General features: G+C 41.2%; 1 protein-coding gene across 3 annotated transcripts in view; it reads right to left on the minus strand.

Annotated features, from left to right (window-relative positions):
- The window catches only part of LOC109936649 (protein argonaute-1), a 127317-nt gene that overhangs the window by 15794 nt on the left and 95241 nt on the right, over positions 1 to 16282 (minus strand). For all 3 annotated transcript variants that reach the window (XM_048612843.1, XM_048612842.1, XM_048612844.1), the window contains exons 7-11: positions 13973 to 14060; positions 12414 to 12561; positions 11520 to 11639; positions 7857 to 7979; positions 2676 to 2809 (exon numbers count right to left, since the gene is read on the minus strand). In XM_048612843.1, the coding sequence (XP_048468800.1) occupies positions 2676 to 2809; positions 7857 to 7979; positions 11520 to 11639; positions 12414 to 12561; positions 13973 to 14060 (613 nt within the window). The remainder of the gene's footprint in view (positions 1 to 2675; positions 2810 to 7856; positions 7980 to 11519; positions 11640 to 12413; positions 12562 to 13972; positions 14061 to 16282) is intronic.

Consider the following 16282-nt stretch of genomic DNA (forward strand, 5'->3'; position numbering starts at 1 on the left):
CGACATTTAAAAGTCATCTGAATGGGTGCATGAATAGGAAGGGTAAAAAGGGATATCTGCCAAATGCGGCAAATGGGACTAGATCGATTTAGGATATCCGCTTGGTATGGATGAGTTGGACCAAAGGGTCTGTTTCCATGCTGTTCAACTCTATGACTCTAAGCACATCATTGCTAGGGTGCAGAGACCACGGTATACTAGGATGTGGCCTCACCAACAGCCTGTATAAATATAACAATTTTTAAAAAATCTTACAACCCTATTCTTTGCAAAAAAGCTAACATACCATCTGGTTTCCTAATTGTTTGTTGTGTCTTTATGCTAACATGCTAGTATTTGTGTACAAGAATAACCAGATCCCCCAAGACCTTTTTTGTTAAAGAAGTTCACTCACAGGACATAGGTATTGCTGGCCAAGCCAGTATCTATTGCTCATCTCTTATTGTCCAGAGGGCAGTTCAGAGTTAGCTACATTAGTGTGGAATCGTGTAGGCCGGACAGTTAAGGACAGCAGTTTCCTTCCCTAAAAGGCATGAGTGAACCAGCTGAGTTTTTCCAACAATCAACAGTGATGTCACGGTCATTATTATATCCTTAATTTACCAAATTCAAATTCTACCATTTGCCTTGGCAGGATTTGAACCCAGGTCCCCAGAACATTACCTGGGTCTCTAGATCAATAGTCTAACCATAATACCACTTGACCATCACCTGTCCTAAATATTTTCCAACCCCTCCATTTAAAATTTTTGACCAAAATGGCTAATTTCACACCACCACACTATTCCATCTGCTATTCTTATCTCCTGTTTAGCCACCCTGTCCACATCTTTCTATAGTCTCTTTACATGCTCTCTTCATTGCTTACTAACCTTTGTAACATTGTATCATCATCCACCTGGACCTGTTACACTCAATCTCCCAATCTTTATTGGTCAGTACATTGAGTATAGAAGTTGGGAGATCATGTTGTGTCTGTACAGGATATTGGTTAGGCCACTTTTGGAATACTGCGTTCAGTTCTGGTCTCCCTGCTATAGGAAGGATGTTGTGAAACTTGAAAGGGTGGAGAAAAGACTTACAAGGATGTTGCCAGGTTTGGAGGGTTTGAGCTATAGGGAGAGGCTGAATAGGCTGGGACTATTTTCCCTAGAGCATCGGCAGCTGAAGGGTGAACCTTATAGAAGTTTATAAAATCATGACGGGCTAGATAGAGTGAATAGACAAGGTCTTTTCCCCAGGATAACGAAGTCCAAAACTAGAGGGTGTAGGTTTAAGGTGAGAGGGGAAAGATTTAAAAGGGACTGAAGGGGCAATTTTTTCACGCAGAGGGTGGCACGTGATTGGAATGAACTGCCACAGGAAGTGGTGGGGGCTGGTGCAATGACAACATTTAAAAGCCATCTGGATGTGTACATGAACCGGAAGAGTTTACAGGGATATGGGCCAAATGCTGGCAAATGGGACTTGATTAATTTAGGATATTTGGTCGGCATGGACCAGTTGGAACAAAGGGTCTGTTTCCATGCTATACAGCTCTTTGACTCTATGTAAGGGATGAATATAGATTATAAACAACTGGGACCTCATTATGTATCCTTCCAGTGCACCGCTTATTATAGCCCACCAACCCAAAAATATTTTCTTCTTTTTCAAAATTATTGTTTTCTGTCCATTAGCTAATCTATATTTTATGTTAATATATTACACCCCAAATCCTAGGAATCCTAATTTTGTGCGTAAACTTGTTGTGCGGTACCTAATTGAATGGTTTTTGATCATCCAAATATATTTCTGCTTTTCACCCTTGTTCACTTTGTCACATTCTGTGAAGATTCTAACAGATTTGTCAAATACTTCAGAATGGATATCATGGTATTGGAAAGCTGAAGACATCTACTAGAATGGTAGGAATGAGGTTGTTCAACACTGCAGAAATATTGGAGAAGCTGCAGTTATTCTCCTCTGAGTACAGAAGGTTAAAAGATTTTATAGAGGTGTCCAAACGTATGAATGGTTTTAATAAGAGTAAACTACTCCAGCTTCTCCAACTACAGTTGCAGAAGGGTTAGCAACAGAGGATGTGGACTGAAACAGAGGACGTGGACTGAAGGTGATTGGCAAGAGAACCAGAGGTGACAGGAGGCACATTTTCTCTACACAGTGAGTTCTGGTGATCTTGAATTTATTTATTGAAAGGGTGGTGGAAGCAGGTTCAATGACAACATTTCACAAAACTGGATAAATACACGAGCAGAAACAAATACAGGGTCAGGAGGAAAGAACAGGGAAATGGAATTTCCTGGACAGCTCTTCCACCAAGCTGACACAAACATGATAACCTGAATGGCCACCTCCTGTGCTGCATGATTCTACACTAATATATTACATTGCTGGAGGGGTTGTCTTTTGGTTGTTCAGCTGGATTTAAAAGATAGCACAGCACTATTCAAGAGCAGAAAACATCTGTCAATTCCATGGCCACATGCATTTTTCAACGATCACCACCACAAACAGATGGACTGATAACAATTACATAAATAATGGCCTGCTTAAAAACAATGACGACTAAATTCCAAAAATCTAGGAGGTGCTTGGCATGTCCGTAGGATGTTCAAGAAATTGTAATAACTGCAAGTTTGTTCTTTGTTTACACTTAAAGAAAACCTCCATACTTCAGCACCTCCTCCCTGCACTGCTTCTGTGGTGCAAAGCAGGCGATGGCCCAGACTTTGATCTCGATCCCATTGTAGAACTGTTTGCCACGCATATCCCACACTCCCTGATTTGGAGTAGCAATTGCTCGGTTCTATGAAACACAAAAGAAAGAAACAATTTAAGAGGACTCTGTGGATTTTTATTTTAATTGCAAGGTCACAACTACATTTTGATGGATGGCACCATTCTGTGAGACTATTGTAATGTTTATAGGCATCTGCAAGATGTTTCAAGTCCCGTTGCTTTTCTATAGCAGTCCACAGACTGGTTTAACAGGTATGAGAGAGAATGGAGGCAGCTAATTATTCAACAATACACTTTGAATTGATTACTAAATTGACTTCTTCAGTAGACAGCATTTCAGGTACCACTCTCCCACATTCAAATTTCTCTCCTGACAGCTTGCACACTGGCCAGATACCAACCGTGCCCTATGGCTTCCAAATCCAACTTTCTCTGATGGTGTCTTAGTGTCACTTCTCCCTAACATGCTGCGTTTGATCCTCCAAGATGTTCTATGTTACTCCAAAAAAAATCTAATTGCTTGGACACATTTTATTAGATAGTACAAACTTATTTTAGCGGTTGAATTTTCTGAATGACACCATCTACGTACAGTCTTTTACTGTCATAGAGGAGTGAGAAATGATCAGTAGAAAGTTGGACTGACATTGGATATATATGTTAATAGCAGAGTGAACTAGCTGGAACAGATTTCTCGCTCGCTATGCCCAAAATGAATCATGATATCATGGTAAGATTTGATCATCCACTTAACATTATGTCTGTGAAATTCAGCTTGAACATTCAGGGGATTCAAATGCATGGCAATCTCAGCCAGAGGCTGGCAGTCTACACGCCTACATTGTCTATCTTAAGTTACTGTTGTCTTCCCCCTGTATGCTCAGCTCTTATAAGCAATTCTCCCCTACTGTGCTTTTGGCTCCATCAGGTCTCCTTCAGCCTTAAAAGTGAGAACACCAGCCAGTACAATTAACATAAGTAGGAAATGCATTTGCAGAAAGATCAAATTGTTTGTATATGTTTTTCTAAGATGGTCTAGTATCAATGGGGTCAATTGATACTAGCAGTTTATAGAGGGACTGTTACCACAAATCACAATGCTGGCTAACATCCCAAATTGTGGTGCCTGTATTAGACTTAATTCCTCCAGCATTATAATCGTGTGATCAACTCTGGTACTCTAGACACCATATCCAATTAACTAACTTTTGGAAGAATCCTCTATTTGCAACCTAAGACTGGCACTAAATCTTATGGAGAAAGTTTCGAAACATTAAAAAATGTTTTAAGGAAATTCTAAAGGACTCACTAAAAAATGAGGCAAATTGACATTGGTACATGGAAGAATCTTGCTGCAAGTTGTGCCGCATGGTCATAAAATTGCAGGTAGCTACAAAGCCGAGTACACAACCTCCACCGTGGAAAACCAGCAAAAGCAGGAGAACAGAACCCTGGAGACAGTAAGGGCTACAGATGCTGGAAGCTAGAGTCAATAAATACGGAGCTGGAAAAGCACAGCCAGTCAGACAGAAGTGCATACACCTGCCCCTACACCTCCCCCCTCACCCCCATCCCAGGCCCCAAAAAGACTTCCCACACCAAGCAGATGTTCACCTGCACATCTGCTAATGTGGTATACTGCATCCGCTGTTCCCGTTGTGGCCTCCTCTACATCAGGGAAACCAAGCGGAGGCTTGGGGACCGCTTTGCAGAACACCTACGCTCGATTCGCACTGAACAACTGCACCTCCCAGTCGCGAACCATTTCAACTCCCCCTCTCATTCCGCAGACGACATGTCCATCCTGGGCCTCCTGCAGTGCCACAACGATGCTACCCAAAGGTTGCAGGAACAGCAACTCATATTCCGCTTGGGAACCCTGCAGCCCAAAGGTATCCAAGTGGACTTCACAAACTTCAAAATCTCCCCTCCCCCTACCGTATCCCAAAACCAGCCCAGCTCGTCCCCGCCTCCCTAACCTGTCCTTCCTCCCACCTATCCCCTTCTCCTACCTCAAGCCCCACCCCCATCTCCTACCTACTAACCTCATGCCGCCCCCTTGACCTGTCCGTCCTCCCTAGACTGACCTATCTCCTCCCTACCTCCCCACCTACACTCACCTTTACTGGCTCCAACCCCGCCTCCTTGACCTGTCTGTCTCCTCTCCACCTATCTTCTCCTCTATCCATCTTCTATCCACCTCCCCCTCTCTCCCTATTTATTTCAGAACCCCCTATACCCCTCCCCCATTTCTGAAGAAAGGTCTAGGCCCGAAACGTCAGCCTTCCTGCTCCTCTGATGCTGCTTGGCCTGCTGTGTTCATCCAGCTCTACACCTTGTTATCTTAGACAGAACAGAACCCTGGTTTGAGAACCCTCTTTTCTCACAGCAACTCTTCTCTCTGTCCAAAGACCTTTGGCTTTAGAATTGGCTAAATGAATCACCTGACGAAAGACAAATCACGAAGGTTGGCAAATGTCATTCTTATTGACATACTGAGGGTGACAAGATCCATATAGAAACAAAGAATGTTTAAAAAAGTCTTTTGAAAGCAATTCCTGTCCATGTGCAGCAATAGTCTCATTAACAATATGTGTTTATACAACACACTTCACATGCAGGAAAAAAAGTCTCAGTAAGGATGGATTGAACACAATGGTCACCAAGTTGGGGAAAGGTAAAAGGAAGAAAGAAAAGAGATGCCAGGATGGAGAAAACCAATAACTGATTGTTTCTAAAAGGAGGAAGGCATGGGCCAAGATGGGGTGATAAAAAACTCCAGACTGCCACAAGTGAAGGAATACATGGTTAGGGCACAGGGTGCAAGAAGATGGAGTAGCATAATTGCACCAAGGATCAAAGAAAGAAAACGATTTGAATTAATGCGGAACACAGGCTACAGTAAGATGCAAAAACAAAATCAAAATGTTCAAATTCACTTTTTAGCTAATGAAGGGCCAGTTTAACCCAAATATATTTAAAGAAAAGAGTTGCATTCTCCAGAACGCCTTTCTAAAACCAATTTAAATTTTAATTTTCATAATTTGGGACACAGAATGATGGATGGGATTATTAAGATAACTCTCACCTATCTAGAGTTGAGTACTGAAATATACTGTCTTAAGATAAATCAGGAAAATAATCAATGAATTCTCTTAAATGTAAGTGATATTGGGAACACCAAGGACATCTCTGAACAAACACTTAATTTTATCTCTCCTGTCCATTTATGGGAATAAAACTTGTGATTGCTATCTTAATCCAACTGCAGGAAGTGCTACACCTGCCCCTACACCGCCCCCCTCACCTTCATCCAAGGACCCAAAAAAGGCTTCCACATCAGACAGATGTTCACCTGCACATCTGCTAATGTGACCTACTGCATCCGCTGTTTCCGATGTGGCCTCCTCTACATCGGTCCGACCAAGTGGAGGCTCGGAGACCGCTTTGTAGAGCACCTGTGCTCTGTTCACAACAAACAACAACATCTTCCAGTCGTGAACCACTTCAACTCCCCCTCCCACTCCCTGGACGACATGTCCATCCTGGGTCTCCTCCAGTGTCACAACGACGCGACCTGGAAACTGGAGGAGCAGCACCTCATATTCCGCCTTGGGAGCCTACAACCCAATGGTCTCAATGTGGACTTTACTAGTTTCAAAACTGGCCTCATTCCAAGACCAACCCTCCCTCTCACCGTGCCTCCTTTACCTGTCCGTCTTCTCTCCCACTCAAACGCTCCTCCCACCTCACTGACCAATCCCCACCACTGCCTACCTGCGCTCACCTATCACGATCCCACCTGCATTCCCCAGCCCCACCCCTCCTCTCTCTATTTATTTCAGAGCTCCCTTCTACCCCCACCCTCCCCCCTATTCCTAAGGAAGGTCCCGACCTGAAATGTCAGTTTTCCTGCTCCTCTGATGCTGCCTGGCCTGCTGTGTTCCTCCAGCTCCACACTGTGTTATCTCGGACTCCAGCATCGGCAGTTCTTACTATCTCTTAATCAGGTGGTTATTTTTCATTATAATAAAACATGGTAAATTATGAAAATTTGAAAAAAGCCATGGAAACTATTGGAATCAATCAGCAAGTAATGTAACATATCAATAGAAAGAGAAACAGTCAATGTTTCAGGTTGATGGTCTTAGTTTAAACATTAAGATTAGATATACAGACATGATGGGCTTGAATGGCCTCTTTCTATGCTCAGTTGGCTGGTTTGCAATGCGCACTGATGCCAACAGTGCAGGTTCAATTCCTGTACTGGCTGAGGTTGCCATGAAGATCAATCCTGCTTTCACAACCTTGCCTGTAGCATGATGACTCTCAGATTAAATTCGCACCAGTGTCCCTGTCTAATGAGAGAGCAGTCCAATGGTCCTCTGGGACTATGAACACATTACCTTTACAGATTATGTCTGGTCTGAGAAGTGTTTTCAGCTCACTCTGTGCTTAGAGGTTTATACAGCATCTGGAACATGATCCTAACCCTACCCTCAATAATACCCACAGACACATTTTCTTTTTTGCAGTGGGTCACTGGATATTATCAAGGCGAAGAACATTAGTTGACTTCTTTCTTCTAGCCCGAAAGCAAACAGAGGAGGTATTTTGGACAAGGATCATTCTCAGGATTACTATACCTATGCTCCCTTCACTGCCTGAAAGCTTCCGAAGATTTGAGTTTTTTTTTCCAAGATTGTCAGTACCTGTAATATTTAGCGCAAACTAAAATCAGCTTTCAAATACCTTTTCGTTCTGCATCTCTCAGTTCCATTTTAGGCAAAGTCAAGGCATGTGCCATCTCTCCACTAATCTCTTGCATAGTTTTTAAGATTTCCATGCAGGTAGAAAGAACAAGCCCATTTATTTTTGATACATGTTTTAAGTAAGGTGAGGCTTGAACTTGGACAGAAAATACTTTTCAGTAGGATCAGACATAGAGCGCATTCACGGATATAAAGTCTACCAAATCCTCTATGCTTTTCTGACAGTTATCACAATCAACCTTTATCATGCTAGAACTTAGTCACACTATTTTATTGCGCTGCTTCCCAAATTATGCATGATGTCTTCTTTTATGTGAATATCTTGGAACAGTTGTTACTTACCCGGCCACCGTACTGTAAAATCGGAGCTGGCAAAACCCGGCCTGTGACCTCAGTCATGTCATCTTTCACCTTTATCCCAAATTCCTGAATGTAGGGATCAAGGTTGTAGCTGGCATTCTTCATCTGCACATAAAATGTCAATTATCATAGAATCCCATGGCTACAACTCTTGCAGAAATTAGAGATTTTTAAGTTTGACATACATATTTTTTCTTATTTTCTCCACCGAAAGTTGCTGTATGAAAAACAAACTGGACACAGCAAGACTTTGAAGCTGGATTAATGAAATTGACTAAATGCATCATTGGATTTATACAGACACTTTTTAAAATGGAAAGAATTGTGGCAAGGGAGTTTCAGAATGCTAAGGCATGACAACTAAAGGTTCTTTCACCAATGAAGAAGTGAAAGAAAACAGTGTATCAGTGTACAGTGTGTTAATTTGGGCTAGTAGAGATAGGTTAGGAGATATTAACACAGTGGGAACTGCAGATCCAGTGAGAATGGCAAAGGCAAGAGTGAAGAGTGAGCCAACTGGGTGCAGTGTGCAAAGCTGCAGATAATCTGTTGATTGGTACTTTGGGAAGCCAGGAAAACAATCAATAAAATTAATGCAGCCCAGAAGTCACAAGAGAGCAGATACAAGTTTCAACAGTGACACAAATGAGGCAGGAATAAAGATGGGCAATATTGAGAAATGAAAGCAGTCTCAGTGATAGACCAGATATAAGGTGGATGTTTATTATTGGATCAAGCAGGACAGAAACTGAGCACCAGTGAGTTCAATTTTAAATGTGCAAGCAGTCTGCTAGGGAGACGGGCCTGGGGCTATGGTTGTGATGAAAACTGAAAAGAACAGTTTTGGCCATACTAACTAAAAACTGAAAGAACTGCAGACGCTGTAAATCAGAAATAAAAACAGAAGTTGCTGGAGAAGCTCAGCAGGTCTGGTAGCATCTGCAAAGAGAAATCAGAGTCAACGTTTCGGGTCAGATGAATCTTCCTCAGAACTGATGGTAGCTAGGAACATGTCAGTTTATTTGCAGAAGACGGGGTGGTGGGATGGGGTAAGGAGTAAACAATTGGTGGGGATAGAGTCCAAAGAGAACAGTTGGACGGAAACGAGTGAATAACAATCTGGCTGAGAGAGTGAACAGCTGTTAATGGAGAAAGTTAGCGGCTAGCAATAGGTGGTGTGTAATGGTAGACTGTGATAACAAGGCCTGGTGTGTGGGGTCGGGAGCTAGGACATGCGAGAGATTAGGCCCTAAAATGATTGAACTCAATATTGAGCCCGGAGGGCTGTTGGGTCCCGAAACGGAAAATGAGATTTTGTTCTTTGCAGGCCTGAAATGTTAACTCTGATTTCTCTTCAGAGATGCTGCCAGACCCGCTGAGCTTTTCCGGCAACTTCTGTTTTCATTTTGGCCATGTTAATGTTGAGCTGGAGATGATTACAACTCACCCATAACTTGGTGTCAAACAGACAGTCACTTTGTGTAATGAAAAGCATGATGAATATCGGAAATGCTTGGCATCATTGTTGGGAGTATGGAAATTGTTAACATATTTTCAGACAATGTTGCTCAGCAGCATGCATATTCCAAGCCAAAAAGCAAGGTTTGAAAACTAGGAAAAGTATCATGATACAGAACAAGGAAACAGAGAATAAAAGAGTTTCAGAAACAGGGGTGTAATGGTTAAAAGAGCAGATGCCAATAAAGAGCAGGTATCTATTGTAAGGCAGAGACCATCAGTGTTCAGAAATGGTTTGGTGCAGGGGTAACAAAGGTTTACATGATGATGAACACGTGAAGGTTATTTTTAGGTACAATGTGGTCTGCAAGGATTTGAAAGTGAAGAGAAAGATCTTTAGATCAATGTGCTAGGTACAGGGAGCCTGAGCACTTGGCAATGATGAGGTGAAAGAAATGTAACTGTTTGTGCTGGACATTTTCTACAGTCATAACATAGAACATAGAACATAGAACATTACAGCGCAGTACAGGCCCTTCGGCCCTCGATGTTGCGCCGACCTGTGAAACCTATCTGAAGCCCATCTAACCTAAACTATTCCATTATCATCCATATGTTTATCCAATGACCATTTAAATGCCCTTAAAGTGGGCGAGTCTACTATTTTTGCAGGCAGGGCATTCCACGCCCTTACTACTCTCTGAGTAAAGAACCTACCTCTGACATCTGTCCTATATCTATCACCCCTCAATTTAAAGCTATGTCCCCTCGTGCTAGCCATCACCATCCAAGGAAAAAGGCTCCCACTGTCCACCCTATCTAATCTTCTGATCATCTTGTATGTCTCTATCAAGTCACCTCTTAACCTTCTTCTCTCTAACGAAAACAGCCTCAAAACCCTCAGCCTTTCCTCATAAGACCTTCCCTCCATACCAGGCAACATCCTGGTAAATCTCCTCTGCACCCTTTCCAATGCTTCCACATCCTTTTTATAATGCGGTGACCAGAACTGTACGCAATACTCCAAGTGCGGACGCACCAGAGTTTTGTACAGCTGCAACATGACCTCATGGCTCCGAAACTCAATCCCTCTACCAATAAAACCTAACATACTGTACGCCTTCTTAACAACGCTATCAACCTGGGTGGCAACTTTCAGTGATCTATGCACATGGACACCGAGATCTTTCTGCTCATCCACACTACCAAGAATCTTACCATTAGCCCAGTACTCTGTATTCCTGTTACTCCTTCCAAAGTGAATCACCTCACACTTTTCCACATTAAACTCCATTTGCCACCTCTCAGCCCAGCTCTGCAGCTTATCTATGTCCCTCTGTAACCTACAACATCCTTCTGCACTATCCATGAAATATTTGCTCATGAAATATTTGTATGCACAATTATAACCATGGAAGGGGGATGAAGATGACTGTTTTAAATTATCCTATCATAGGTTATAGCTCCACCACTGAAAAACTGCCAAGAAAATGGCTCGGGACAAAGCACCAGCAGATGAGTCAAGGCGGTGTATACATACGATATTAGGTCACAGCTTTTCAAAAGGAATTCAATTCTTCACTGACGTGCAGAAGGTTAATGAGATTGAATAGATTTTCAAAACTATGCTTATAAAGGTAAACAATGAGAAGCTGTATCCAATGGAACAAAGGTAATAGATTCAAAATTGTTGTTAGGAGGAGATTTGAATAGTAAGAAATATATTCATGGAGACAATTAGTGGAATGTGGAATACGTAACCACAAATGATAAAAGAGGTGAGAATACAACATATTTCAAATGAAAACTTTTGTTCGATCAAAGAATAAAGGAAACAGAGAAATGAGAACAGAACAATTAGCTTCGGTTTAACAGCAGGAGCAGTACGATGGGTTGAATGGTCTCCTACTATGTCATAAATTCTAAATTTTTCTAATCAACCTTTTCAGATATGTTATTACACACCTCTGCAGCAGGTGGGCCTTATTGTAAATTCTGATTATATGAAGTCAAATAACTTCTCACTGTCAACAACTAAACTGCAAAATGGATAATGAAAACTATAGACTATTTTCCTGTGAAACAAACAAAGTGGCCACACGAGTGACACTGAAATATGAATTAAACACAAGACCCATCTGAACTTGCATCAGAAATTAATTGTGTATATGGCTTTCCACTGCTCACCAGTCGACTGATCTCTTCCTGCCTGTCTGGTGCTGATCGTGCTGTTGCTTTAATCATTGTTGACGTTTGATTGTCCGTAAGTTTCTTGATGCATCGTTGCCCAGGTACAATGTTACATACCTATGAAAATGACGAAGGCATCTCAGTCCGAGGCAAGTCATATTTGTAAATAAAATTGGCTATTTTTTGTGATTCTCATGTTCCACTAGAATGAAACTAATGAAACATGTATTTTGACAATTGACAAAAAACGAGGGTGTAACACTGCAAAATAGTAAAGCAGAGCAAGGAATTTTATTGTTAGGGAGAAGCTTTTTTTGTATTTTTAAAATCAGCTATGTCATACACACAGGTCTTCCACAGGCTTCAGCAACGTGACAATAAACTAACAGCCACAATCTTTCTGGCAGTTTTTATTAAGGAATAAACATTTTAGCAGAAATATTAACTTTTGCTCATCATATGGTAAGTGCAAGCTGCCTGCCACTAGATGATGCTACTGCACTTTCCATTATCCTTCAGCATCATAGCCTCTACTCTCTACACAACTGAAGTGTGCTCTGTGCTGCATCAACAGCCACTCTCATTTTAGGCAAAACACTTCAGATATGAAAATATACACTGCCATTAAATATTTTATATTATAAATGTGAGGTTTTGCTGCCAAACCTGACCTGGTCTACAACAGTGCCTATTCATCTCCCCCAGTTCACTCTCCAACCCCATTCCCAGTACTGCTCTTTGTAAGTTTCAACCAGTTGCTGCCATTTAAAAAAAATCTCTCTCCTGCTTTGGAGGCTCCTGTCTTCGGCCTTATCAAAAATTTCTTAACCTCTTGTTGCTCATTCCTATAGGAGAGGCTCTCTCTTCAGCTACACTGCAGTTACATCTCACCTCAAGTGGTAGATAGGTGTGCTTCTGTTCCTGTCCCACTTGTAAACAGGGTAAGTGTGGGTACTTTAGCTGAAGGTTGTATTTCTGTTTGAAATATTGCGCTACTGTGCACTCCACAGTCTGTCCACTTTCCAGTTGCAAGGGAAATCTAGGAGAAAAATAACCATGTTTTGATTACCAGACGTTCACAAACACTGAACCCCCTGCCCTCTGCTTCTTCTCATGTATCAGCAAGGCTGAGGGCCAATGTGTTTCGATCCCACCAAAAACTTTACACCTTAGCTCACAGTTTTCTTCTCCATCAGGCACACCTTGACAGCATTCAATGAGGACCCTGCTGGATCCTGAAATGAATTTAATATATCATGCCCTATTCATAACCCAAGACCTATTTACTTTAATCTCTATAACAATGCTTGCTTCTGCTCTGCTCCCATAAAATCCCCAATGCACTGAAGTCTCCCATCAATTTCTCCAGGCTTATCTTCTCTAGTACTCTCCTTGCTGGTCTATAATGTTCCAAACTACATTATCTCCCAGCAGCCTGCTGCCATCTTATCCTGTGCTAGGTTGTGCTCTCCATTGTTGCTGGCCTTGGCAACCTCTACTGGCTCCTAATTCCCTAATTTAAAGATATTATGTTACACTCCTTGAAAATGAACTAGGTGTCTCAGTCTTGTCAATACATCTTTTTTACAAGAGAAATCACTAAAAATCCAAAAGCAAATTCAGAGAAATACCTTTGCTCAGTGATTGATAAAAATGCAAAATTCTGAATGGAGTAGATGCATTTAAATAAAGCTAGTTAAGCAAATGAGGGATTGAGTAGAAGGACAAGCTGACAGGGTTAGAAGTATAGCGAGAGGAGGTTCATTTGTAGCAGAAACACTGGCTGAACAGCTGCTTCTGTGCAGTCCAAGTTCTGCTAATGGTTTCAACATTTTCATTTACAATTACCTCAACGACCTCACCCTACTCCACAAAGTCCGATTCCTACATCCCAATTTAAATCTCCTGTTATTACTTTTTTTTGTATCCCACCTTCCGTACGCTGGAGCCATGAACTCTACAAACTTCTCAATTTCTCTACTTACCACTTTGACAAGGTCTCAGTCACCTCTTACTGAAGTATTGCTCAGTATCCAGTATATGAAGTGTCTCAAAACCATGTCCAAGGTATATGCGTTACATAAATACAAGGTGCTGTTGTTACAATTATAATTCCAAAATTTTAATACAAATTTTAGTAGGCCTTAGATTGTTCAAAAAACAGAAATGGGATATACTGAGTATAGCTGTACTCACTTGTTGTGAGATTTTAGATTGTTCTTTGGATCTTTATAGATTTTCATTTATGCTGTATGAAAACAAAGGAAGATCTACTTTCCATCAATGAGTACATTACACTTCAGAACAATGAGCACCACTAGACTAGAGGCCAGAAATAAATATGTGCGCCACTAAAGTCTGTTTCAAAGCTCAACTAGCCTGACCGCTTTTCATAGATAAGCACAGAATGAAACACTAATTTCATTGCATCACAGTAAGTATATACTAACGTCTGGTGACTGGCTGGCCGTCGGGTGACATTGCATACTCGATATTTCCTCTTCATTTGTCCGCAGTGAGTCACCTCTACTTTTAAACCTGTACAAATCAGAACAAAAAAAAAATCAAGGCCAGGAATACTGCAGACTCCTTGATGGTTCAGCTGGTTAGAGAATGAAGAAGCTGACAATTAAGATCTAAGATTGCATTCCCTGTTTGGAGACAAATTAGTTGAATGGCTTTGGGTGCAGGAAACAAGGAATATTTTCTGAATGTCATCCAGTAACCTCCATCAGAAGTGCATGTGTGATTCTGCACTGAGGATATGACGTAACATGGCAGTAAATTGCCAGTCAATGATACTAATCCTCTATCCTCACACTTTGAGCATTTGAATTAGATGTCAGAAGACAACTATGCAGTGTAAATGATCTTTTGCTTCTGAAACCCCAAAAACCCTGATTTTCCCTTGGTGCTTCTGAGCATGAGTACCATGTCGCAAGGAAGCTGCACAGGTCCTGTGAATGACACAGTTCAGAACAATAACCTTGAGCTTAGACAACACTGCATTTCAAACTTGCTGTATTTTATACTGTACCTTCTGGTAATATCAGGCAATGCTCTGAACAGCAGGTTCAATTAGTAAACTCAATTTTCAACTAATCGCACAGTCTTCCCATTGTTGTCAAACATACCCACAGTATAAATGGGCAAGGTCAATAACAATACCACTCTAAACGGTTCTTAATATAAAAGGGGGAACACAGAGTGTGTTTGCTTGCACCAAAGGAGGGAGTGGTATGGGAAAATATTCCACTTAAACTGATAAACTACTCAACAGTGTTTCAAACAATATTCACAGCCTTTTGTTATTCGGTAATGATAATGCAAGTCTACCTACTAACAGGAAAACCATTAACACAAAAGAAATCTCCTTTCCAGTTTGAATATTTATATTAGTGTTTGTGCTTTTTAGAGAAAAAGTCTGACAATTCTGTTTGTACAGCATATGAATAGTTTTGTGGAATGAAAGGAATGCTGTTGAACAGAAGCTGCAGATCTGTTGTGCTTTGTCCATTGAATAAAGACAGGCGTTGGAAGGCAACTTCAATTTCAGATATTGTTCTCCCATAAAACATGCTTAATGGTAGCTTCACAATTGATTATTTCCTCTTTCCTCCTAGATTCCTTACAATACACTGAACAAAAGAATCTGAAGTCCAAGCAGAAGCAGCATTATAGAGGTGCAAAACTATTCATTAAATGTGCCAACATTTTTTTAATAAAAGGCGAAGTTTCATGCTGCAGCATAACCTTTAAACTTGCTCGACCTCTAAATTCCTAATTTGTGCGTGTTATGTAAAGTGTTACTTTTCAACAGGACTTTCATTACCACTTATGTATATTAGTCCATAGCAGCTTTTAACACAGGAACACCAAAATAAGTCTACTACCAAGCACCACTTTTTTTTGTACAGGGCATAGTAGAATTTAGCCCATTTCAAACAACAATTTTAGAAATTTACAGGTGGTCACAAGATAGTACTCACAGCAAGTTAAAATGCTCCAGGTTCAAACCCCATCTGACTCAAGTGTATAATCTAGATAGATGTTTCCGTGAAGTACTAACAGAGTGCTATAGAATTGACAATGTGTATTGTAGTTGAAGTTGTAGGTATGTTCCTTTGGGATGGAGCAAGGTACATTCCAGGGTTACTTACATACGGAGGAGCCACGATGAACTGGCCACTGCAGATATACATTTGCCAAGACTGTGCAACACCACAATGCCCCAATGATGTGACAGCAGCTAGGCTGATCTGAAAATCTGTGAATAATTTGGAACAACTTCACAAATCTTTAATCAGCCAGAGTTAAGTCACTAAATGCATAAAGAAAGTGAAAAATGGGTCTTCTAACTGCTGATTTAATAAAACCAGCAGTCTTGGGTTTGTCTGTTCATCAGCTGCAGCCTACTGGGTGAATGGGAGACAAAGCTGTAAGAGCTGGCAGCTGAAGTTCTACACCCATGTTCTAACTCAATATTCTAGTCCGATACTGGAGGGTATGCTGCACTGCCATCTTTCAGATGAGACATTCATCCAAAGTTCTATCTAATGGCTCAAGTGAATGCAGAAGACCCTATGTGCCAGTTCAAAGAGGAGAGTTCTCCAGTATCCTGGCCAACATATATCTCTCAAACTACATCAATTAAGTAGATGAAAAAAAAACGTAAATTGCTGGAGAAACTCAGCAGGTCTGGCAGTTTCTGTGCAGAGAACGCACAGTTAAAGGAGGGTCACTGGACTCGAAACATTAAC

The sequence above is a fragment of the Rhincodon typus genome, chromosome 27 (genome assembly GCF_021869965.1).
Source record: "Rhincodon typus isolate 14 chromosome 27, sRhiTyp1.1, whole genome shotgun sequence".
NCBI classification, from domain to species: Eukaryota; Metazoa; Chordata; class Chondrichthyes; order Orectolobiformes; family Rhincodontidae; genus Rhincodon; species Rhincodon typus.